The sequence below is a fragment of the Mustela putorius genome, unplaced genomic scaffold (genome assembly GCF_011764305.1).
Source record: "Mustela putorius furo isolate JIRA1106 unplaced genomic scaffold, ASM1176430v1.1 tig00000585_pilon_pilon_pilon, whole genome shotgun sequence".
Classification (NCBI taxonomy): Eukaryota; Metazoa; Chordata; class Mammalia; order Carnivora; family Mustelidae; genus Mustela; species Mustela putorius.
This window is the reverse complement of record NW_025421424.1, coordinates 7,821,696-7,846,838: the sequence shown is the minus strand read 5'-3', so window position 1 is coordinate 7,846,838 and position 25,143 is coordinate 7,821,696. Positions and strand designations below refer to the sequence as shown.

Below are 25,143 nucleotides of genomic sequence, written 5' to 3'. Positions count from 1 at the left end.
CAGAATTCAGCTATGTGATGGGCACTTAAGGTTAGAGGCAGGTAACTTGAAATTGATGTACCCAGTGAGCAAAAGTGGAAGGACTTCTGGGAATTTCTGGTGGGTACAGGAATATAAATGTAAATGAGGTGTGATTCCTGCAATCAAGGAGTTCGCGGTCGAGCAGGAGAAACAGGTGTTCTCCTAGCGCTGACACAAGGCGGAAAATGCTATGAAGACAGTGTGCCTAAGTGGCCAGGTGAGATTTCACAGAGGAGGTGACATTTTGAACAGGAGATGAAGTGGGAAGACACAAGTGCCCAGGTGATGCGTCTGGATGGTAGCTTACGAGCAATAAAAAGTTACCATGGGTTTTTCAGCAAGGCAGAGGAAGGCTGGGTTTTCAGTTTGCATGCTAGGACGGGCATCCAGGAAGCAGAGGGAGGTTGGTAAGGAGACCAGCAAGGAGGGCCAGCCTAAGTAGCTCGTTAAGCTAAATAAGAAGATAAGGTTCATGATAGTAATTTAAAAGAGCAACAAATTTCCAGGGCTCCCCCCCCCAAAAAAAAGTTTATATTCCACTCTTCCTAAGCACTTGATTTTAAAGCATTGAACAAACTTTTGTTAAGGTCAATATTTCAGAATGTACACTTTAAGAGAAATACAGTCCCAGGTCAGACTTTATCATTTTGTTGATGATAATGATAATAGAAACATTTATATAATGAATATAATATGCCAGGTGCTGTTTAAAGTTTGTTCAATACGATAACCCCACAAGGTGGCTATAATTCCCTTTTTCTGGATGAGATGATTAGAAGCACAGAGAATGTAAGTAATTTCCTCAAGAACACACAGCACGAATTGCATGGAGTACTAGATGTGGTGTATAAACAATGAATTTTGGAACAGTGAAAAAAATAAAATTGAAAAAAACCACACAACTAGTAAATGATGAGTCAGGCTTAACCCCTGTCAGTCTTGACAGAGTTCATGGTCTTATTCATTAAGCTGTGCTCCCTTTCTCTGATATTTTAAATATCATGTGTTTAATATATAGACAGGATAAAACAATCGACAGTTCCAGCTTTACAAATATAAGTGCGACAGCCTTAAGAATCTCTCTTGACTGGTACCTCCTGTGACTTGCCATCTCTATGCAAGCAGTTTCTACCATGTTTAGTTATGAAACCTGCCCTCAAGAAGGTCTGGGGCTGCTGCGATGATACAGAAATAGTAACTTTTTCCCCACACATTTGTGCTCTCAGAAAACAGAAGCAGCAAAGTCTTTGCAAACATTTGTCAACTCTTGGGATGGTTCTAGAAGTTTGCCTTAGGTATTCGTGTGAGGCAAAATAATGGCTCCAGTATTAAAGATGCAGGTCACAGATCTGTGTGTGGTTTGCAGACTGGCTTCTGTGTCCCTGCACTCCTGAGACCCGTCTGTGTCATCTAGAGTTGTTTACCTGTTGTGGGGTGTGTGCTCTGGAAGGATACAGGATAGTTCCTGGCGCTCTGCCCTCTAGATAATGCTGTCAAGTGTGGACACTTCTGATTTTCGTGTGGTATAGATGTTCAAAAGAATACGATTCCTGTTTTCTTCAAACATGAGCATTCATCAAAGCCACAGGGGAAGAAATGTTAACGTTCCTATTCCAGACAGCTGACTGCCATGCTGTCCGCGCGGTAGTCACTCGGATCAGGAAGGCTGGAACCATGTGCTAGCATAGTCTCACTTTTGCACACCACTTGGCCTTTGCAGTTTTATGTACAAAGTCATGTTTTTATTGTCTTCTCACGTGAACAGAGCATCACGGTCCACCATCAGGAACAAACTCAGCCAGGCAAAGCCCAGCCCTACAGCACAGACCCATGGGACAGTCGCAGGCCAACCATGTGGCTGGGGACAGGTGAGGCTGGTCTTTTTTCTCTCATCTCCCCACTCCTTAGCACCCAGCCCCACTCGCACCCCCACACAGGTACACCGTCAGTTATCTTCCTACACCCTCCCCTTCCTCGGTACCTCCTCCCTCCTGCCAGCTGCATCCCAGGGCACAATAAGTATCCAGTCATGCCTGATGATGGGGATTAGAAAAAAAAGTGACAGTAGCTTCTGGCTCTGCTACTCTTGGTCCTCGTAACTTTGGTAGGAAAGCCGCAGAACCACATGCGTTGCTCTCTTCTCGGACTACCTGAGCAGACCAGAGCAATATTTGTACCTATTTCTTTTTCCTCCTTTGTTGAAAATACTAGCATGTAACAAAAACTAGATTTCCAGAAATTCGGCATCTTCACGGGCACTGGCACTGCCAGAGAGCTGTTTCTCACCGACAAGGTCAGCTCATCTCCCTCTGGGTCAGTTAGTTGAGTGCAGTCTTCCTTGCTATAAACTACACCGAGATGCCCTTAAAGCAAAAACCAAACCAAAACAATGGGAGGTGCTGACAGACTCGACGCTGGAGTTAACGGCCAGATTGCCCAGCACCTCTGGTACTAGAAACAGTCTGCCTTCACGGCGGTTCGTCAGGAGAATGGCCAGCTTCGGACTAAAGAAATTAGTCTGCCTTTACTTTCAGACTGTTTTCATTTTCTCCGTTCAGAGAGTGACTGGATTTCTCTCTTGTAGAAGTGCTCTAGAAGGTGAAATTGGGAAGGATGTCTCCACTTCTTACAGACATTCATGGTCTGACCACAAGCACCTTGCACAGACTGACACGGCGATGATTTCGGTTGTTGGCACCCGGCCCAATCAGGTAAACGGACACCGCACCCCCCAGCCCAGAGGTGGACTGTTATTTTCATTGGCTACATTACTGACACTGGTGACTTCTTACTACAAATCATTTCGGACACATTGTTGCCAAGGTTGATAATTCTTAAAGACTTGCTGGGTATTTGGCATTCCATTAGCTTCCACGAGAAGATGTGAAGGGTGAACAAGTTTACCCTGGAATTGGAGAACTGTGCACCCTGGGTCGGGTACTTAGAAACAGCGGTGTTGGGAGTTTGCCGAAACCCCTCCCCAGGGAAAATTAGTCAAGATCTCCTTAAAGGAAGCATTTCCCCAAATTCTATTCTCTGATCATTCTTTTGTATGTTGACCCACTAGTGGAGAAAACATGTGATCTTCAGCTTAATTTAGGCTGCATTTGTAAAGTAGCTATTCAACCAAAGCTTACATTCCTTTCTTACGATACAGAAATGCATATTGAGCGTATAAGTCATAATCTCCCAGCTCTAAAAGTAGTCTCTTCAAACTCTCAATAGAACAGCCCACGAAAACTTACTTTTCTCCTACTTCCTTCTTTCCCAGAGCCTTGGTTGTTACCCAGTGGAGCTGGAGAGAGGCCCCCGGGGCTTCGGGTTCAGCCTTCGCGGGGGGAAGGAGTACAACATGGGGCTGTTCATCCTGCGTCTTGCTGAGGAGGGCCCCGCCATCAAAGACGGCAGGATTCACGTGAGTTGGCTTCCTCTCCCAACCTTTGGTTCTTCCTCCAGACTGAAAAGGACTGAAAATAGTTGATCAAAGGGAATGCAGAAACCTCCCAAAGCTAAGCAGCCAAGTTTTCTGTCCCTAAACCTGAAAGCAGCTGCTCCTTGTTTCACTTTCGGATACCTGGTGATTTCCTGTCCTCGCTCTGGTATCCTGGGCGCTACCGCAGTGCTGCTGTTTTTACATCTTGACTTTAGGCCATAGGAAACTTACTTTTGGCTTACACAGTCAACGTTTGAAGGCAAATGAATTAGTAAATAAAATATACTTTCATCTTATTAAAAGTCTTAGAAAAGCCAGGATAAAACAGAATCTTTAACTTCTTCCCAGAAATAATGGGCCCAAGATTTTTTTTTTTCCTCTCAGCTACCCACAGAGGTAGCCGGAGATCAAAAAGCATGACCCTCCCAACCTTTACTAGTATTTGAAAGACTGGAATTCATCTGGGTAATGGTTCATCCCAGGTGTTCTCAACTCTGAAACACTGTAGCTTTGTACAGGGCCCTGCAGCTCAGACTGTTTCTGCAGGAAGGTATTTCCCCCCCTTCTCTGAATGTTACTTCAAGAGGAGTGATATATAGGGACATGTGCTGGCCTCGATTTTAAAAAAATAATTATGGTGGAAATTTTAAATTCTAGACAGCCTTCCCTGTACTGCTCAAGAGAACTTTGGATTTCTCCCTCTCCCAGCAGTCGGCAGCAGGGAAGATAATTTTTGTTTAAAAATCAGATGGTATATTCTAATAATATTTGGAAAAGGCTTCCAGGTGATTGCAGTCTTGAATTTTCCACATCACTGCCCTACTCCCATTACTCATTTGGGAAACATGTGTTGAGTGTTTGCTTTACCCAAAGCTTTTATGAATGAGGACTGAATGAGCTGGGAGAAGGGGTGTCCCTAAAACAAATAAGACACCACCCTTTTTCAAAATGACCAGACTTATGCACAAGTTCAAAGGAGGTAAGGATGAGTGGAGATTTTGCAGAATGGGTGGCACTGGAAAGTGGGTAAGATTTCAGTAGAGAGAGCGGGCCTTTTCCTTCCCCTCCCCTTTAAAAAAAAAAAAAATCTATTTAGGTATACTTTAAATCTGTTGGGTTTGGTTTTTTTTTTTTTTAATCTCCCATTGTACACCTGCCTGGGTGGCTCACTTGGTTAAGCATCTGACTCTTGATCTCAGCTTAGGTCTTGATCTCAGGGTCATGAGTTCAAGCCCTGTGGTTTAAAAAAAAAAAAAAGCCCTCCCATTGTATTGAGTGTCATTAAAAAAAAAAACAAGCCAAAAACTAGGATATAATTTTAAAACGTTGATTGCAAATATAACCCTCAGATGATGCACTAATCTCACTAAACAAAAGGCAAACAGGCCTTAAGCAGACAAAGTTTGTTTCTAAAATATGTCATTCTTTACAAATGAATGGGAGCTTTGGACTTCCATGATTAAACCAACTAATTTCAAAAGCTCTGATATTTGAAAACAAAAGGAAATAAACTATTATGATTATGCCCGGGTTTATTCTAAAACTCAGAAATTAGCTTTTCAGAGAATTCTTTTTCTGGCTACCAACCTTTCAAAATCCTGACTTGCTAAGGATCATGGGAGTTTTGTTCCTAGTGACAACTGAGTCTGGGGGCCGTTGCCAAATGAGGAGAGTTTATCTCCAGCAAACTCACGCTATGGAGCTGCCTGAACTCCCTTCCGGCCCCGCCCCACCTCCCCCTTCCCTTTCACCTCCCCCCAATCCCCTATCCACCAACTCCCTGGCCTTGTCTTTGTTTCTGTATTCTGTCTTTGATATCTATACCTATCATGTCAATGTCTTCAGCCCCGATACAGTGCCTTGAATGGTTATAGTAGATGCTCTGTAGATATTTGTTGAAAGAGTAGAATGGATGAAAAATCCTTAAAATGAGAGAATTGGCTTTTTTCAAGATTAGCTGCCAGAACTTATTACTGCATAGACAGGTCTTGGAATAGATAAAGCAAGTGGCAGACAGTGTAATAGTGTAGTTCAGTAGGATAAGGAAAGGTTAACCTGTAATACAGATGGAAAGGTGTTGAGAGGCAAGGGCATCTCTACATTTAGTGAGTCCTAAGCCATCCATAAATCTGGTTAAGATCTGGAGAGGAGTGAAAAAGGTGGTCTGGGAGAAGAGAATGAGATCAGCTGAGTGGGAAAAGCTTGTATTAGGGGATAGCATCAGATTTAGTTAGATCTTCACTGTAGGACAGAATCAGATGTAGAAAATGTGGAGTCTGGCATCTTCCAGGCAACACGTGTTTTCACTTAGTTTTAGTTTCACAAAAACCCTCTAAAGGGAGGCGGCATTATCCCTACTTACCGATGTAAAACTGAGGCTCAGGAGTACTAGGGCCCTCTCTGGGGTCACTGGGCCTGTGATGGCCACAGCGGGACCCAGGGCTTTGGTTCCGTAAGCCTAGTCTGTGTGCTTCCCACATCAGGCCCTGGCTGGCGTGTGTCTGGACTGGACTGTTTAGGGGAAGCATATTGGTTCTCAAGGCCTTCTGAGATCATGTAAGCAGTGTGCTAGAAATATTATTTTGTAATTTTAATACAAGATGTACATTTTGGGTGACTGTTGTCAATAGAGTAACTTTTTTAAGGAACAGTTTTTCTCTAGTCCCTTTTCCACTTGGTTTCTTCCTTTGGTTTTTCTGTTCTCCTTTTCCCTCCCTTTGATTTCTCTCTTCTTTCCTCTGTCCCCCATAATTTTATTTTTCAATAATACAAACCTGAACCTGAATCACTCATTATTGGTTCTATTTATCAAAACATGTATTCCTCATTTTATTTTTGACACATTCAAAAATTTTTAAAGTAACAGAATTTTCAAAGAATGTTCACATTTCTATCTCAGAGGTGCCTTTTTTTGTTTGTTTGTTTTTAAATCTCCAGCCTGTACAGTCCAGTAGAGAAGTTTCCCCCTCACTGAGGGCCTTTCTACCAGAAATTTTAAAGCCATGAGGGCTCTAGTGTCCTGTTAAAGTTAAACAAAAATGACACCTGGTGGCAGATCTGTTCAATTACAAGCTTTATTGCAATTCATTTGTTGTACTAAGAGAAAGAACTAGGCAGCTTAGGACAGTGAATTTAATGTGACTGCAATCAATGACAACCTTAGTATGTTTCACAAGACATACCCAAACCATGTTCTCAGTACTGTCTGCCTTAATTTTCATTTTTCTCATTATCAGAAGTATTTTATACCCAGTACTAACTTATCATGTGTATTTCCTCATGCAAATAATTTTTCTTCAGTCACTCATTAGGGAAATCTGAGTATTGACTTTTGTCTCACATATATTCTAGATACAAGCTTGTTTATTAATTATACATATATTACTTTTTCCATCCTGTTTATTATTTTGTTTAAAGATCTTTTTTCTACTATGTTAAATCCATCTATCTTACTTGATATTCTCCATTTCTCCTCCCATAAACATGCAGCAAAACACTCTCTCTTCTTTCTCATAGTTGACATTTTTTGCAGTGTAGAGAGTGGGGTACAGCCTCAGGTGAATCTTCTCCTAATGCACTTGAAGTCTTTTTTGGCAAGATGGGGAAATAGAGAACTTGAAAAGTAACATTTGTCTCTGTTTTATCAGGTAATCAGGTTTTATCTCATTAAATCCTCCCCTGTGCCCCAAGGTGGGTGCTGATTTTGTCCCCATTTAACAGGGAAGAAACCGAGCCCACCCAACCAATAGGAGGTAGACCCAGGAGCGAACCACAGACGACAAAGCCCAGCTTCCTGGCCCCTGTGCTTTGCACGGTCTGTGGATTCAGACTTCCCCCAGCCTCTGTTATATAATTATTGGGTCATCTTCTGTTGTGTTATTTCTGGATCATTTTAGTAAGCTCTTATAAATATTTGAGCTTCTTGAAATTTCAGTAGTTTTCCACTGTTCAGTTTTTCCTCTTTTGAAGCCAGTACCCTTTGCATGCTTGTCACCTTGAGACATATTTTTAAATCACTACCATTGTTATCATTAATCAGGTCCTTTGCCAAAAGTTATACTTGACTCACCTATATTATCCCTTTTTTAAATAACTAAACATCATTTCTAGTATACAGCAGTGATACTAACATCTTTCTCTGATCCCCAGTTTTCTGTTTCATCGGGAAATTATTTTACGTTTAAGTCATGAGTGTAAACCAGTTACTGGTTTTAAGTAAGTATTCATATCAATATGTGCTCCAGGCTATAGTTCGTCAGAGTTTCCATCTCTGAATATCCCAGTTACCGAATGCCTCGTACATGCACAGGGTGCATGGGCAACACAAAGGAGCGGGCAGTTCTCCCCGCAGGCCCGGAAAGCCTTCAAAGATGAGGAGCCCAGATTTTAGAAAACAAATGCAAGATTCGGGTCAAGTTGGAAAGTACCCTTCACGGGTGGATCATTCAGTGACAGGCCTGTGGCAGGCCTATGACAGGCGCTGTGATCCACAGTATCCTGTAGATCATAGCGAAGTTACCTCTGGTGGCCCTTACTTATCCTTTGGTGGAAAACCTAGAATCTGATTCATGAATTCAAGGGGCCTGGACCCCATTTACTAGTCATATAAAACTTTCTCCTGCAGGATTTCTAGAGTAAAGAAAGCTGACCACTGTCTCTCCCAATGGCTATCCTCTGTCCACACATCATTGGCCTTAGCACTATAGCACTGTGTACAAGTTACACGTCTGACAATTAGCAAGCTTGGGTGGCTCCAGAGCAGCAGAGAGGAAGGATGCATAGTTTCATGTTCCTGTGAATGTTCACTCTCTAGGTGGGTGACCAGATTGTCGAAATCAATGGAGAGCCTACGCAAGGCATCACACATACTCGAGCAATTGAGCTCATTCAGGCCGGTGGAAATAAAGTTCTTCTGCTTTTGAGGCCAGGAACTGGCTTGATACCTGACCACGGTAAGTCACGTAGCTCCCCTGGAGCCGGAGGTGGCCGGGGTGTTAGAGAGGGGGCAACAGCAGGAAAGGAAGCTCTGGTGGAAGGGGAGAGAGGGTTTACTGGCTAGTTCAGAGGTAAACAGCAGAGCCATCTGAAACTAGTTACACAGCAGTTATTGTAATACTGCAGAATCAGTGCCTTCGGGCCTGATTGTTTTGTTGGGATGGAATTTGTGAAGCAGTTTCCACAGGAAACATATAGTTGCTTTTGTAGAGAAATGTGCCTGTAAAAAAACAAGGATATGGGCAGCAAGTGATAGCATTTGAAGAGATTTCAAATGTTAAGAACTTTAGGCTTTTCTGGTCACTTGCCGAAAACACGTTACTATGGCCCACCTGCGGTCAGGGAGTCAGATGTGGGACCATGTCTGGACTCCAGTGCTGAGCCTCAGTTTCCCGGGTTTCACTGTATGGTTCTGAAGTATCACAGGATTTGCAGCTCATTGTTGAATCGAGTGCACTAGCCTAGGAGTAGAGTACCACACCACTGGGACGTGTCCCTTCCAGTTTCCTCCCCCCAGCCCCCAGAGCTATTGAGGGACAAGTCTAGACATGACCTCCTACAGTCCCCTCCAGCCTATAATTCTTTAACTGTGTGATCTTCCACCACCTGCTTGTAAACCATACGTTCCCCGTGACATCTTTGCTAACTGCGCTGTGATTTTTTTTTTTTACATAGTCCTAGGCTTTTTCTCTTCCTTCTTCAGGTTTGGCTCCTTCCGGTCTGTGCTCCTACGTGAAACCTGAGCAACATTAAGGCTTTCAGGGCTTTTCTTGGTCTTTCCTTAAAAAGACTTGGTAAATTTGCATGTCTTGTAAATCACTTCCTTCTTTTTTTTTCTGTTTAATTAAAAATGCTATTAAATACATCTCTTTCTATCTTCTGCACTTTTCAGTTCTCTTTTGACATTAAATTTGACAGCTTAATGCAAGAAAATTATTGACAAATGCCCAAGAAACCTTATTCTGGCTACCACAGTTGGGTCTCCTTTACTAGTGATTTTGGCATAGCTCTATCCTTTGATAACAGCCAAATTAGTAAGCTTCCTGGACCAAGTAATTTGGTTTGATTTTATTATTTCTTCTAAGTTTTTTATTGGGCGTTATTACTTACCATATACAATGTATGAATTCTTCGTATCATGAATACATAATTATTGGAAGAATGACTGTTACTCCGTGTGTATTTAAACAGCCTACGAGTACAACCACCTCGTGTACAAGCGCAGCTGTCTGCATGCTTGTCTGTGTATACGGCCCGCCTTTATCGGGTGCGCTCAGCGTATATACTCAGACTGTTTGAGTAGTTAGTCCAATTCAAAGGGCTGTCAGAGTTCAAAACTTACAGTTCCTCTTTATAATTCTAAAATATAATAATGTCCCACTCAAATCCCTCTTTGCAGGTGATTGGGATGTTAATACTCCTTCGTCTTCAAATGTGATTTATGACGAGCAGCCACCATTTCCCCCACCTTTCCATTCTGCTTCCGTATTTGAGGAGTTTCCTGCACCAGGAATTGAAGAATCTTTGATGAGAGTTCAGATATATGAAAAGACAGAGGAATTAAAGGATGGTGTGCCTGAAAAGAAAAGCACTTTAAATGAAAATCTGTCTGATAGAAAGCAGCACTCTTTTCTCCAGAAAAATGTGAATAAAGGGGATCCACCCAGCAGTCATGGGCAGAGTGACAAGAAAAACCTCTTCAGAGTAGAAAACGGTGTTACACAAAGAGGCAGATCTGCTAGTCCCAGAAAGCCCGCCGGCCGACACGCAGAACATTCGGACAGGCTTCCCAGTCCTCTACTAGCTGACCCCAAAAGAAGACCCAGAGATCGATCACTCAGCCCCAGGAAAGGGGACAGGAAAGGGGGGCAAATGGACACCAGGGCAGGTTCTGGACAGGATCACTGTGGAAGAAGCAGAGGACGGTCTTCCAGCCCAAAAAAGCCGCAAAAGCCTGAAGGAAACAAAGGCCGAGTGAACACCGAAGCCAGATTATCAGAGTCTGAGAGTCAGAGAGGAGGGGGCCGTGCGAGGGACGGGGCCGAGCAGATCTCCGAGGGCAGAGAAGAATCAGGTGTTGTCTGGAAAGACACAAAGCACAGCCAGTCTGGAAAAAACAGAACACGGTCTCCAGAGAAAAAAAGCAAGAGAATGGAGGAAAAGTCTCTCCCATCCAAGAAGACTAGTACTGCCGCTGGTAGAGTACTATCTGACCGGGAGAAAGGAAAGAAGGCAACCTTAGGAGAGACAAGCTCCAGCAAAGAGAAGCCAGGAGAAAATGCCAGAATATCAGACAAGAAGCTGAAGCAGGATCCTGAAGAAAGGATGGTTTTAAACAAAACCCGAGAGGGCGGAGGGTTCCAACCTGAGAGCGCTTCTCCCGTTAAGAAAACACCCATAACTCCGGGGCCCTGGAAGGTTCCAAGTGCACACAAAGCCGCAGGCACTACCGGTGTGGCTGAGAAACGGCTGTGACCTTTGGTATAAAACAAAGAAAAACAAGTTGTAATCTCTTCTTACTGAAAAATGGCATTTTTCCAAAACAAAACCCCAAAAAGTCATTTTTTTCAGAAATTCTGAAGCACACGCATTTTAATTTGAGCATCCTTTTAGCCAGGCTGCATGAAGGGCCTCAGGACCGCTGTGAGCCAACTGTCCCGGGGCAGCCGCCCTTCCACGTGCAGCTGACATGCCTGCTCCTGGGGGGCCCGGCCCGCCTCCGTGGGTGTCCCCTCCCACACGTGCAGATATGCACGGTGCGGTCACAACTCACTTGATACCTGTGCCAAATTATCTACTGTTTCATGTCTCTTTTATCTGTCTCACTCAGCTATTTCCACAGGAATGAAAAAACTAGGTTTGGCTTGGAAGTTGATATTCTCAATAGCATGCTGCATGTTTACAGAGAGACACATTTGAGTCCTTGCAGAAGAAGGAACTGTTAACTCATCATTAAACATGGCAGTTGCCTTTTCTACCAGCTACTGGTGATGGCCCAGGCCCAGCTTAAAAATGAAACTCCAGAACATCACTACTGAAAAGAAAAACAAAATGGAGTCAGAAAGCGACACTCTCTTCATGTTTTTAATTCGGCTGGATCAGGTATTTCAAGTAACTGAAAGATATTACTTACAGTCAGATGTTTAAAATGAGCTAGTGCTTTAGGCAATGAAGAGTTCCCCTCCTGCTGTATTATCCAACCCTGATGTGGTCATAGCATCTCAGGTCACCCTTTTCCTTCAGCTTATTTCGTTACGAAACCAGAAAGAAGCATGTGGAAATACTGCTTACTGCTGTTCAGAGAAAAACTGCCAGGTTTCTATTTCTGGATATTTGGGTTGGACCTCCTACTACTCATTCGCTAGTCGTTACTACATAGTGCGTACGTGAAGAGTCAAAACATGGTACAGATTGTGAGGGCCTCAAGCACCAGGCAGTTTCACAGATACAGGACCAGGCCTCTGGCAGCAGCTGTCCAAGCTCAGGTGTTTCGAAGCGGAACCTGCGTTCAGACCTGCTCAGCAAGAGGACAGACGTGGCAGTAGACAGCCCTTGCTAGATCTGATTTCGTTTTAATTTCTAGCTACAGTAACTTATTTAAAAAACAAGAAAGGGAGACTAGACATCTGCTTAGCTTGTACATTTTCAGAATTCTTTTTAAAAGTCTAAGTAAAGATGTTTGTTGGGAGGTAGAGACCATTTTTAGCTCCATAAAAGAGATCGAGGATTTTCAGGCCCCAGAAGCACCATTCGGTAGCAGCAATGAATAAAGGAGCGATCTCAGAACACCATTTTATGGAGTATTCGAACACACCTGTTCCGTCACCCGGGTTCATCTTGTTCTTGTGAAACATGGTACGTCCAGGCCCTGTCCTCTCAGAGTCCGACTGTGAAAGTCTTTAATGTACCAACTGAAGCTGCCCTTGTAGCTGAGACATGCCTTCCCAGAGCGAGATTTCTGAAATCCCCTTTCATCCAGGACTGTATTTACCCACCTCTTGTAACTACTTGAATAGAGAAAAATTAGGAAACTTGATCCATGCTAAGAATTTAGCACCACATAAATGATTTATTTTCCCTATAGTCCACAATTAGTGATAAAAATCCTATTTTTATTGTTAACTGTGACATAACTTTGATGTCATATGTTGTCAGTCTGATGTGGCTCTTTTCTTTCTAAGTAACCCATTACTGTACTGATTATATATCGACTTAGCAATGTGGCCTTGGAATGCTAAGCAAAATATGGATGTACTGGTTGTAAATGTTTATATATTGTACAGTACCTTTATATATACACCTGAGGTTCTGATTAGAGAAAGAGATCTGTAAATTGCTCGTTATTTTTTATATAGATATTAAAAAAACAAAAACAAATACAAAAATCTGTTTATGGCCTGCATTTCTTTGTCTGTCAGGCTTATTTAATGTTGCTTTCCCTTTACAGGGCTAATTCCTATCACAGTCTGTGTCCTCAAATAGATTTTGTTCCTCCAAGTGAGGAATTTTCAAAATCCTACAATCAGGAAGACTCAGTATGATGAATTTTCCTTTTATCTGTATGTAAACCTTGAAATTATCATTATGCCTGTTCATTGTAAAGAAAATAGCTTTGCATAAATAATTCGCTACCCCTCCAAAATCTTTCCCTACCCTGTCAAGAGAGAAAAGGACTTGTCCTATGGGAAGTTCAGCGAGTAGATCTTGCTAATGGATAGAGTAGTGTAAGTCCAGTAAGGTCACGAAAATTTTTCATCAGACTGTGACATTTCAGCAGTAAGTCATTTCACTTACTTTCAGAATGAAGTGTTTTGACTTGGGTTTCATTTAATTTTTGGTGTGATTGATGCCCAAAACCTATTTTACGCCCATGGTTATTTTACTCTTGCAGGTAAACATAAAGTCCTACCATTGCATGAACTCACACTAAAAGTGAAACCCGAGCCCCACAGTGGAGCTGCATGCCATGGCAAAGGCTGTAGGAAGTGGCACCAAAATAGTTTGGGTGGACCTGTCTTCTCATGGAGTTCTGGGACGCTAGTGCATTGTCTTGCTACCAGTGAGATACTGAGATCCTAGTTACATCAAACTGTGTATAAACCAAGTAGAAGTCTCAGACGCAAAAGCATTTGGCTTTTTATTTCTACATGACAATATCTTGGGTTTTCCCTTTAAATAGATATTCCCACGTAGGAAAAGCCAGATGCTTTTAAACACATGCCCAAATGAAGAATTTCATAGTATGTCCCACATTCAAAGAGTGTGGTTTAGAAAAGCAAGGAAACTTCAAATTATTTAAACTGTGTAACAGTCTAACGACCTCTACAAAGATGTGTTTAAGCTGAAGCTCAGTCCATAGGTTGCTCCTGCAGAACACTGGTAACTGGTATAAAAACAGACTTTTGCACAAAATGTGACGTTTCGCTCTAGAATGAAGACTATATCAGAGCAACTTTTTACATCATTGTGTCATGCTCCAATGCCTAAGAACTATATGCGTGTGTTAAACATAACAGGCTGTTTTATTCAGGCAGCTCTTCACTGGTCATGCTCTCAAGGTTTATCAGCAATACAACGACTTGTTTAAAGCATGCCGTAATTATTACATGAAGTCTGTAATCTCTGCTTTAGTTAACTGAATTAGTTTAAGAGAGCCACTAACTTGGATCAGTCTTCATTGTTGCTGTGCAAGACAACCTCATGGGGAGAGCGTGATTCTCGCCACTAGAGAACTCCGAATCTTTCTCATCTACACTAAAAATATGAAAACATAGCCAAGTGCTTTAACTTAGTCTAAACCTATGATTTTGACAGAGAATCCTTTGGGAATTTGTCTATTTCAGACAGTGAAACACTGTTTCACAGTGTTTGCAGTAAAGCCAAGCAGAACTATTATTAGCAAATACACAAATCTAGAGGCTTATTTTGTCCTTAATAAACAATCATTTGTTACCTTGAATAATACCTTACTACAGTTTATATGCTCAGGCATGCTGCAGGGAAGGTATGCAATTATTGCACATTTGTGAAATTCAAACTTCCTTATTCAAGATGGACACCAATCACTGCAAGAAGCAAAGGATTACTTTAAATGATTAAACTAGTCAATACCTGTATACATGAGATTAACTTTGATGAACTTCTCCATAATCCCAACTCCTATGCCATATTGGGAGTCAGACCCACTTAGCCCACTATGAGTGTGTAAATCTAAAACATTTCAAAAGTGAATAATTAATGCAAATACTCTGTGGTATTTAGAATTTTTCTACATGTCTTTGAAAGTCAGGAAACCATATGCTAGTTAGACAAGTGTTTAGTTATTCAACTATACAAAATATTTGACTTATATTATACATTAGCTATAATATTATACATATTTAGGAAATTTCAGGTTGTACCTATATACCAATTTTAAAAGGGATAATTTTTCCTGATACAAATTATTAAGTGAACAGGTATTTCTCTTAACCTTCAATAATTATTACTATTCCAATTAAATGTATAAATGGTCTAATCTAGCCCTGTTTTTACATCTTGGTTTTGTTTCTCGGTAACAGCTAAATCTTACTGAAGTATATTATAGCTCACTCTTTTTGGGGATCAAAACAAAATCCCAAGTTCCAGGGCACCTGGGTGGCTCAGTCAGTTGAGCATCCGACTCTTGATTTCGACCTGTGATCTCGGGGTTGTGGGTTTGGGCCCTGCATCAGGCTCTGCTCTCAGAACGGAGTCTGCTTGTCCTTCTCCCGCTGCTCCTTCCCCTATTCGCACATGCTATCTCTAAAATAAATAAAATCTTAAAAAAAATAAATAAAAGCCCAAGTTCCTAGAAATTATACAGAGAGAAATGAAAGCACTGAGGGTTCTCCTGAACCATGAAGTAGTACAACCCTTCCATCCTAACAGAAAAAAAGTTGCATGAACGTTAAATTCCTCGAGGTGTACCCATTCATTCTACACATACATTCTATTTATATTGAGGACCTATTGTGGGGTCAGGTACTGTTTTGCATTCTGGGGACCTAAAGAGGAGACAAAAATTCCCACCCGAAGGGGTTCATATTCTAGTGGTGGGGAGAGGAGGGGGGTTAGAAACAACTAGGCAAAAAATAAGAGAGGGGAACCTGCAGAATAGGAAGATCATCCCTTCCACGTACACACCAAGGCTGCAACTACATATAGCGCAACTCACTTGGAGAATGACCTGACGACTAGCAAAAATCTCTTCCGCTGCTGAAGATACCGAGAAAAAGCCACATTGAGAAGGGCAGGAGGGGCAAGTAAGGAGCCAAATGCTTGGCAGGTGGGAGGAACAGTACATGTACAGATGTCTTCCTTGGGGAGGGAAGGGTTCAAACCCCACATCGGGCACTCCTGCCCCAGCCCTGGGGATTTGTTCAGGGAAGATGGGCCACACACACCACCCTCCACCCCCCTCCCCATAACTCTTTCTTTGAAACTCTAGGGACTTTGAAAATCAGCAGGGCTGAACTAGGGGAAAGCCAAAGGGCTATAGGAAACTAGAACTTTGCTCTTTAAAGGGCCCTTCCATTATAAGAGTCCCAGAAGGAGAGAGAGAAAGGAGCAGAACTTAAAAAAATAGTACCTGCAAACTTCCCTAACCTGGGGAAGGAAACACATCCAGTTCCAGGAAGCATAGAGTGTCCCAAACTACTGAACACAAAGAGGTCCACAGCAAGACAAATAATTAAAATGTCAAAAATTAAAGAGAGCTAAATCTTAAAAGCAGCAAGAGAGGAGGGGAAAATGGTGGTGGAGTAGGAGGACCCTAGGCTCACCCATGACTACAACTAGATAATTACCATATCATCTTAAATGAAGAAAATCAAACTCCAGAAATCAAACTGGAGACTGACAGAACAAACCACAACTAAAGGTAGAGAAGAGGCCACATTGAAGAAGGTAGAGAGGTAGCTTGGGAGAGAAACTGATCGTGGCTGCCACGGGCACACAGAAGGGCAAGAGACAAACTGGCACGTAGGGGAGAACATGGGGAAAATGAATTCCCATAGCAACTGGCTTGGGAATGAGAGGGCCCACATTTTGTCTGGTCTTACCACCAGTGGGGCTTAGAGCCTGGAGTTTTCAAGGTTGCGTGCTTGGCTCAGGGAGACCTCAGAGAACATTGGGCTGCTCTTGGAGAAAAGCCAGGGCAAACAGCCAATGGACATGCAATGTGGACCCAGTGATCTGCAGAGCACCTGGGGCACACAGTGGGGAGGTTAGTTGCTCACTTTGGAGTGTGTCCCAGAGAGGCAGCATTCGTGGAGAGATCCCTCTGGGAACAAAGGCACTTTGGGTACCATTTCTCTCCCCCACACCTCACCTTAAGCATAGGGCCATCTGCAGGACCCAGTACAGTGCCAACACTCACTACCCCCCTGCCTAGACCAAGCTCTGCCCCACCCCCACGCTTTGGTGGAACTGTTCATCCCAATCAGCTTCCCTCAGTCACAGCACCGCAGGCCCCCTCCCTCAGAACACTGGCCCAAACCCTGCCCACCACAAAACTCACACTCTGGGAGTTTTGTAGAGTTCTAGTGGCTGTGACAACAGTTCTCATTTCAGAAGCAGACCAGAGCTTAGCTAGTTAAAACTCACCATATTCAGGCCAGGGTCCAATACTGCCCATAATTAGCCTAAGAGAGCCACTGCAGGTGACTGGCCTGAAGGACAGAGTGGCCATGACACAATAACAGAGCATACACAGCACACATTAAAGACAGTCCCAGAAGTGCCAGGCTCTGGGGAAATGGTACAATACACTGGAGGGCACGACAGGACCTCTTCTTCGTAAAGCCATTACCCTCAAGAACAGGTGATGTAGCTGTCATTCCTAACACAGAGAAACAGACCCGAAGACTTAGATAAAATGCGAAGACAGAGGAATTTATTCCAAATGAAAGAACAGATAAGGCCATGACCTGAGATACAAGCAAAACACACATAAGTAACATGACTGATGGAGAATTTAAACCAATGATCAGAAAGATACTTGCTGGACTTGAGAAAAGAGTACAGGACATCAGTGAGACTATTAACAGAGAGGAGGAGTAATATACCAGAGTTAAAGGGCCTAATAAACAGGGTGAGAAAACGCTTGATGGAGTGAACAGCAAGATGGAAGAAACAGAGAAACAAATTGATGACCTAGAATACAGAGTAATGGAAAGTAATCAAGCTGAACAAGGAGAGAACCATGCAAAATGAGAATAACTTAGGGAACTCAGTGACTCCATCAAACCTAACATTTGTATTGTAGGAATCCCAGAAGAAGAGAGGAAAAAAAAGAGATCAAAGATTTTATTTAAAGGATAGCTTAAAACTTTCCTAATCTGGAATGGAAACAGATATCTAGATCCAGGAGGCACAGAGAACCCCCAACAAAATCAACAAAAGCAGATCCACACCAAGACATAATGTAATTAAAATAACAAAATAGAGTAATAAAAAATATTAAAAGCAGCAAGACAAAAGAAGTCAATAACTTACAAGGGAAACCTCATAAGGCTATCAGTTAAAACTCACATAAAAATAAAAATCAGGGGGCGCCTGGGTGGCTCAGTGGGTTAAGCCGCTGCCTTCGGCTCAGGTCATGATCTCAGGGTCCTGGGATCGAGTCCCGCATCGGGCTCTCTGCTCAGCAGGGAGCCTGCTTCCTTCTCTCTCTCTCTGCCTGCCTCTCAATGTACTTGTAATTTCTCTCTGTCAAATAAATAAATAAAATCTTAAAAAAAAAAAAATAATAAAAAATAAATAAATAAAAAAATAAAAAAATAAAAATCAGGCTATCAGGATTTTTCAGCAGACACTTTCCAAGCCAGGAATACATGGCATGATGTATTCAAAGTGCTGAATGGGGAAAACTGGCAGCCAAGAATACTCTATCCAGCAAGGCTACCTTTCAGAATAGAAGGAGAGATAAAGAGTTTTCCAGACGGGGCGCCTGGGTGGCTCAGTGGGTTAAAGCCTCTGCCTACGGCTCAGGTCACGATCTTGGGTTCCTGGGATCCGGGCCCCCCCGCCCCCCCCCCCGCTCTGCTCAGCAGGGAGCCTGCTTCCCCCACTCTCTGCCTGCCTCTGCCTAGTTGTGATCTGTCAAGTAAATAAATAAAATCTTTTTAAAAAAAAAGTTTCCCAGACAAACAAAAGGAGTTCATGACCAGTAAACCGGCTCTACAACAAACATTAAAGGGGACTGTTTGAGTGAAAAGGAAAGAAATGAGAGTATAAGGTAGAACACACAAGAGTAGTCAAAATGAACATTCCAATAAAAAGATCAGTTAAGGAACTCACAAAATAAAAGGATGTAAAATCTGATACAATATACCTAAACTACAGGGAGGCAGGGAATAAAGATAGTTTCAACTTAAACAACTACCAACTTAATACAGACTGCTAAATGCAGATGTTAAATACAAATCTAATGTAACCATTTATCAAAGAGCCATCAATAAACATGCAAAATAAAGAGAAAGAAATCCCACTATATCACTAAAGAAAACCAGCAAACTATGAAAGGGAGAAATACAAGAAAGGATCAGAGAAAAACTTCAGAAACAACCCAAAAATGCAATAAAATGGCAATAAATACACATTTATCAATAATTACTTCCAATGTAAATGGATTCAACACTGCTATCAAAAGACACAGAGGGACAGAATGGATTAAAAACAAACAAACAGGGGCGCCTGGGTGGCTCAGTGGGTTAAGCCGCTGCCTTCGGCTCAGGTCATGATCTCAGGGTCCTGGGATCGAGTCCCGCATCGGGCTCTCTGCTCAGCGGGGAGCCTGCTTCCTCCTCTCTCTCTCTGCCTGCCTCTCTGCCTACTTGTGATCTCCCTCTGTCAAATAAATAAATAAAATCTTTAAAAACAAACAAACAAATAAACAAACAAACAAACAAGACCCATCTATATTCTGCCTTTAAGAGACTCATTTTAAATCTAAAGTCACCAGTGCTCGCTTCGGCAGCACATATACTAAAATCTAGTCACCGGCAGATTGAAAGCCAGGGTCTGTAGAAACATCTCTCATGCAAATGGATGTCAAAAGAAAGCCTGAGTAGCAATACTTGTATTGGACAAAATAGACTTTAAAACAAAGACTGTAACAAGAGACAAAGAAAAGCACTATATAATGATGAACAGGACAATTCACCAAGAAGATGTAACAACTGTAGATATTTATGCACCCCACACTGGAGCACCCAAATACATAAAATAGTTAATAAAAAACTTCAAGGAACTAATCAATAATATTACAAATATAGTAGAGGACGTTAGCACCCTACTTACATCAATGGACAGATCATTTAAACAGAAAATCAACAAGGAAATAATGGCTTTGAATGATACCCTGGACCATGTGGATTTAACAGATATATTCAGAACATTCCACCCTACAACAGCAGAATACACATTCTTTTCAAGTGCACATGGAACATTGTCCAGAACAGGACACATATTAGGCCAAAAAAGAAACTGCAAAAATTCAAAAAGATCAACATCATATCATGCATCTGAACACAAAGGCCAGCATTACTCGTGATAAAAAACCCTCTACAAAGTAGGTCCAGAGGGAACATACCTCAACATAAGAAAGGCCTTATATGAAAAACCCACAGCTAATATCATACTCAATGGGGGAAAACTGACAGCCTTCCCCCTAAGGTCAGGAACAAGACAAGGATATCCACTGTCACCACTTTTATTCAATACAGTACTAGAAGTCATAGCCTTGTTGTACTCAGACAACAAAAAGAAACAAAAGGCATTCATATCAGTAAGGAAGTAAAACTTCCACTATTTGCAGATGACAAGATACTCAACATAGAAAACCTGAGAGACTCCACCAAAAAACTGCTGGAACTGATAATGAATGCAGTAAAGTCACAGCATACAAAATCCACATACAGAAATCTGTTGAATTTCTATATGCCAATAACAAAGCAGCAGAATTTTTTTTTGCATTTACAACTGCACCCAAAATAATAATGTACTTAAGAATAAATATAATCTAAGAGGTGAAAGACTTGTGCTCTGTACAAGACTTATACACAAAGAAATGGAAAGACATTCCCTGTTTATGGACTGAAAGAACAAATATTGTTAAAATATCTACTAGCCAAAGCAACGCACACTTTTAATGCAATCCCTGTCAAAATACAAACAGCATTTTTTTTTTACAGAACTAGAACAAACAATCCTAAAACTTATATGGAACCACAAAAGACCCTAAATAGCCAAAGCAATCTTGAAAAGGAAAAGCTAAGCTGAAGGCATTATAATTCGGGACTTCAAGATATATTACAAAGCTGTAATGATCGAAACAATATGGTACTAGCACAAAAACAGACACAGATCAACAGAACAGAATAGAAAACCCAGAAATAAACCCACAATTATATGCAATTATATGGTCAATTAATCTGTGACAAGGCAGGAAAGAATATCCAATGGGAAAAGCACAGTCTCTTCAACAAACAGTGTTAGGAAAACTAGAGAGCAACATGTAAAAGAATTAAACCGGACAGCTTACTCACATCATACAAAAATAAATTCAAAATGGATTAAAGACCTAAATGTGAGATCTGAAACCAAAAAAGTCCTAGAAGAACACAGGCAGTAACCTCTTTAACATTGGCTATAGCAACATCTTTCTAGATGTGTCTCCTGAAGTAAAGGAAACAAAAGCAAAAATAAACTATTGGCCAAAATTAACAAGACAGTAAACAACGTGTGTTGGAGAGGATGTGGAGAAAGGGGAACCCTATTACACTGTTAGTGGGAATGCAAGTTGGTGCAGCCACTTGGGAAAACAGTGTGGAGATTCCTTAAGAAATTAAAAATAGAGCTTCCCTATGACCCTGCAATTGCACTACTGGGTATTTACCCCAAAGATACAGATGTAGTGAAAAGAAGGGCCATTTGTACCCCAATGTTCATAGCAGCAATGGCCACGGTTGCCAAACTGTGGAAAGAACCAAGATGTCCTTCAACGGACAAATGGGTAAAGAAGATGTGGTCCATAAACACTATGGAGTATTATGTCCCCATCAGAAAGGATGAATACCCAACTTTTGCATCAACATGGACGGGCCTGAAAGAGATTATGCTGAGTGAAATAAATCAAGCAGAGAGAGTCAATTATCATATGGTTTCACTTATTTGTGGAGCATAAGAAATAACACAGGGGACATGGCGAGATGGAGAGGAGAAGGGAGTTGAGGGAAATTGGAGGGGGAGATGAACCATGAGAGACTATGGACTCTGAAAAACAATCTGAGGGTTTTGAAGGCTGGCAGGGGGTGGGGAGTTGGGTGAGCCTGGTGGTGGGTATTGTGGAGGGCATGTATTGCATGGAGCACTGGGTGTTGTGCATAAACAATGAATTCTGGTACACTGAAAAGAAATTTAAAAAATTAAAAAAAATTAAAATTAAAAAAATAAAAAGATAAAAAAATAAACTATTGGGACTTCATTGAAATAAAAAGCTTCTACGCAGTGAAGGAAACAATCAATTAACCTAAAAGGCAATCTACAGATGGGAGAATATATTTGCAAATGATAGAGCCAATTAAGAGTTAGTATCCAAAATATATAAGGAACTTATAAAACCTAACACCTAGAACACAAATAATCCAATTTAAAAATGGGCAGAAAATATGAACAGACACTTCTCCAAAGAAAACATATAGATGGCCAACAGACACATGAAAAGACACTCAACATCACTCATCATCAGGGAAATTCAAATCAAAAGTACAATGAGATATCACCTCAAACTCCTCAGAATGGCTAAAATCAACAACACAAAAAACAAGAGGTATTGGTGAGATGTGGAGGAAAAGAACCTTTGTTGCACAGTTGGGAATGCAAACTGGTGTAGCCACTCTGGAAAACAGGATGGAGATTCCTCAAAAAGTTAAAAATAGAACTACCTCAGTTGCAGTTGCTCTACTGGGTATTTACCCAAAGAATATCAAAACACTGGGGGGCCCGGGTGGCTCAGTCAGTTAAACACCTGACTTCAGTTCAGGTCATGATTTCAGGGTCCTGGGATTAAGCCCTTCATCAGGCTCCCCACTCAGTTGGAAGTCTACTTGTCCCTCTCCAACTCTCCCTCCCCCAGCTTGTACTCTCTCTCTCTCTCAAATAAATAAAATCTTAAAAAAAAATCAAAACACTAATGCAAAGGGATAAATGCACTCCAATGTTTATAGCAGCACTATGTATAAAAGCCAAGATTTATGAATGGATAAAAAAGATGTGGTATACACACACACAGACACACACACATACATACATACAATGGAATATTATTCAGCCATAACAAAGAATGAAATCTTGGGGCACATGGGTGGTTCAATCAGTTAAACATCTGCCTTCAGCTCAGGTCATGATTCCAGGATGCCTGCTTGATGGAGAGTTTGTTCCTCCCTCTCCCACCTCCCGCCCCTATTCATGCTCTCTTTCTCACTCTCACTCTCTCAAATAAATAAATAAAAATTAAAAATAAAGAATGAAATCTTGCCATTTGCAATGGCATTGATGGAGCTGAAGTGTATAATGCCAAATGGAATAGCTCAGCCAAAAGATAAATTTGATATTATTTCACTCATATGAATACAAATGAGCAAAGAGGGGAATAAAAGAGACAAACAAAGAAACAGACTCTTAACTATAGAGGACAAACTGATGATTACCAGGGGAGAGAGGATGGGTTAAATAGGCAATGGAGATTAGTCTCTACTTGTGAGGACCACTGGAAAACTAAATTAAAAACCTTTTAAAGGAAAAAAAAAAAAAAAACTGGCAGCAAGAGAAAAGCAACCAGTTACCTACAAGAGAAACCCCACAAGGTCGTCATCTGATTTTTTTAGCAGGAACTTTGCATTCCCAAAGCGGGTAGCATGATATATTCAAAGTGCTGAAAGGAAAAAACCTTCAACCAACAATATTGTACCCAGAAGGGCCATCATTCAGAATTGAAGGAGAGATAAATTTTCCCAAACAAAAGTTAAAAAAGTTTATCACCACTAACTGGTCTTACAAGAAATGTTAAAAGGACTTAAGTGGAAAAGCCAAAACTTTAGTAAAAATTTATGAAAACTAAAACTCATACTGGCAAAAGCAAACACATAGTAAAGGTAGCAGATCAATCACTTATAAAATTTGTATGAAGGTAAAAGACAAAAGTAGTAAAATCAATTATATCTACAATAATTAGTTCAGGGATACGCAAAATAAAAAGATGTAAAATGTAACACCAAATACATAAAATATGGAGAAGGGGTTATAAATTTATTACTTTTAGAATGTGTTTGAACTTAAGCAAACATCAACTTAAAATAGACTCCTGTATACATAGGATGCTATACATAAACCTCATGGCAACCACAAACCAAAAACCCCTAATAAATACACAAAAAAATAAAGAGAAGGAAATCTAAGCTAACACTGAAGAAAATCGTCAAATCACAGGAGAAGGGAGCAAAAAAAGAAGAACAGGACAAACCACAAAAATAAATAAATAAAACAAGTAACAAATGGCAATAAGTACATACCTATCAATAACTACTTTAAATGTGGATTAAATGTTCTAGTCAAAAGACATAGGGTGACTGAATAGATGGGGGTTGGGGGGGACCCATCTATATGTTGCCTAGAAGAGACTCACTTCAGACCTAAAGAAACAGACTGAAAGTGAAGAGAAGGAAAAAGATACTCCATGCAAATGAATCCAAAAAAAGCTGGGTAGTAATACTTATATCAGAAAAAATAGACTTTAAAACAAAAACTATAACAAGAGACAAATAAGGCATTATATAATGTAAAAAAACTTGTGGGCTTAATAACAATTGTAAATATGCACCCAACATAGGAGTACCTAAATATATGAAGCAAATACTAATAGATAAAAAGGGAGAAACTAACAGTAATGCAATAATACTAGGGGACACCCCACTTCCATCTAAGAGAAAAGTTTATAGCAACACAGGCCTACCTTAAGGAATAAGAAAAATCTCAATCTAATCTTACACCTAAACAAATAGAAACAGAAGAACAAATCTTAAAGTCAGTAGAAGGAAGGAAATAATAAAGATCAGAGTTGAAAAAATGGAGACTAAGAAAACAATAGAAAGGATCAATGAAACTAAGAGCTAGTTCTCTAAAAAGATGAACAAAACTGATAAAACACTAGACACTCATAAAGAAAAAAGGAGGACCCAAAATCAAAAATGAAAAAGAAATTACAACTGACACCACAGAAATACAAAACATTACAAAAGACTACTACAAAAAATTATATGCCAACATGTTGGACAACCTGGAAGAAACAGGTAAATACCTAGAAACACACAATCTTCCGAAACTGAGAAGGGAAGAAAAAGATAATTTGAACAGACCAATTATTCATAATAAATTGAATCAGTAATCAAAAATCTCCCAACAAAGCAAAGTCTAGAACCAGCTGGCTTCACAAGTGAATTCTACCAAACATATAAAATAGAGTTAATACATACCCTCCAACTCTTCCAAAAAACTTGAAGAAGAAGGAATGCTTCCAAATTCATTCTACAAGGCCAGCATTAACCTGATACCAAAAAGAAAAACACTATGAAAAAAGAAAATTACAAACCAATATCCTTCATGAACACGATGCA

General features: G+C 40.9%; 2 protein-coding genes across 15 annotated transcripts in view; one reads left to right on the top strand and one right to left on the bottom strand.

Moving 5' to 3' along the window:
* Nucleotides 1-12,838, top strand: part of MAGI3 (membrane associated guanylate kinase, WW and PDZ domain containing 3) — a 231,851-nt gene extending 219,013 nt beyond the window's left edge. For 2 of the 3 annotated variants that reach the window (XM_004769827.3, XM_013044408.2), the window contains exons 17-21: nucleotides 1,787-1,889; nucleotides 2,606-2,732; nucleotides 3,293-3,436; nucleotides 8,268-8,406; nucleotides 9,849-12,838. In XM_004769827.3, the coding sequence (XP_004769884.1) occupies nucleotides 1,787-1,889; nucleotides 2,606-2,732; nucleotides 3,293-3,436; nucleotides 8,268-8,406; nucleotides 9,849-10,924 (1,589 nt within the window). In that variant the 3' untranslated portion in view covers nucleotides 10,925-12,838. Of the gene's footprint in view, nucleotides 1-1,786; nucleotides 1,890-2,605; nucleotides 2,733-3,292; nucleotides 3,437-8,267; nucleotides 8,407-9,152; nucleotides 9,244-9,848 lie in introns of all 3 variants that reach the window. The other variant, XM_004769829.3, reaches the window with a different exon arrangement.
* PHTF1 (putative homeodomain transcription factor 1) overlaps nucleotides 6,511-25,143 on the bottom strand; it is a 66,648-nt gene continuing 48,015 nt past the window's right edge. For 4 of the 12 annotated variants that reach the window (XR_006607287.1, XR_006607278.1, XR_006607286.1 and 1 more), the window contains 4 exons: nucleotides 25,003-25,073; nucleotides 14,403-14,514; nucleotides 10,815-10,925; nucleotides 6,511-10,025 (listed from right to left, as the gene is read on the bottom strand). The gene's annotated coding sequence lies outside the window, so the exon portion shown is untranslated. The remainder of the gene's footprint in view (nucleotides 10,026-10,814; nucleotides 10,926-14,402; nucleotides 14,515-25,002; nucleotides 25,074-25,143) is intronic. The other 8 variants (XR_006607283.1, XR_006607285.1, XR_006607281.1 and 5 more) reach the window with 8 other exon arrangements.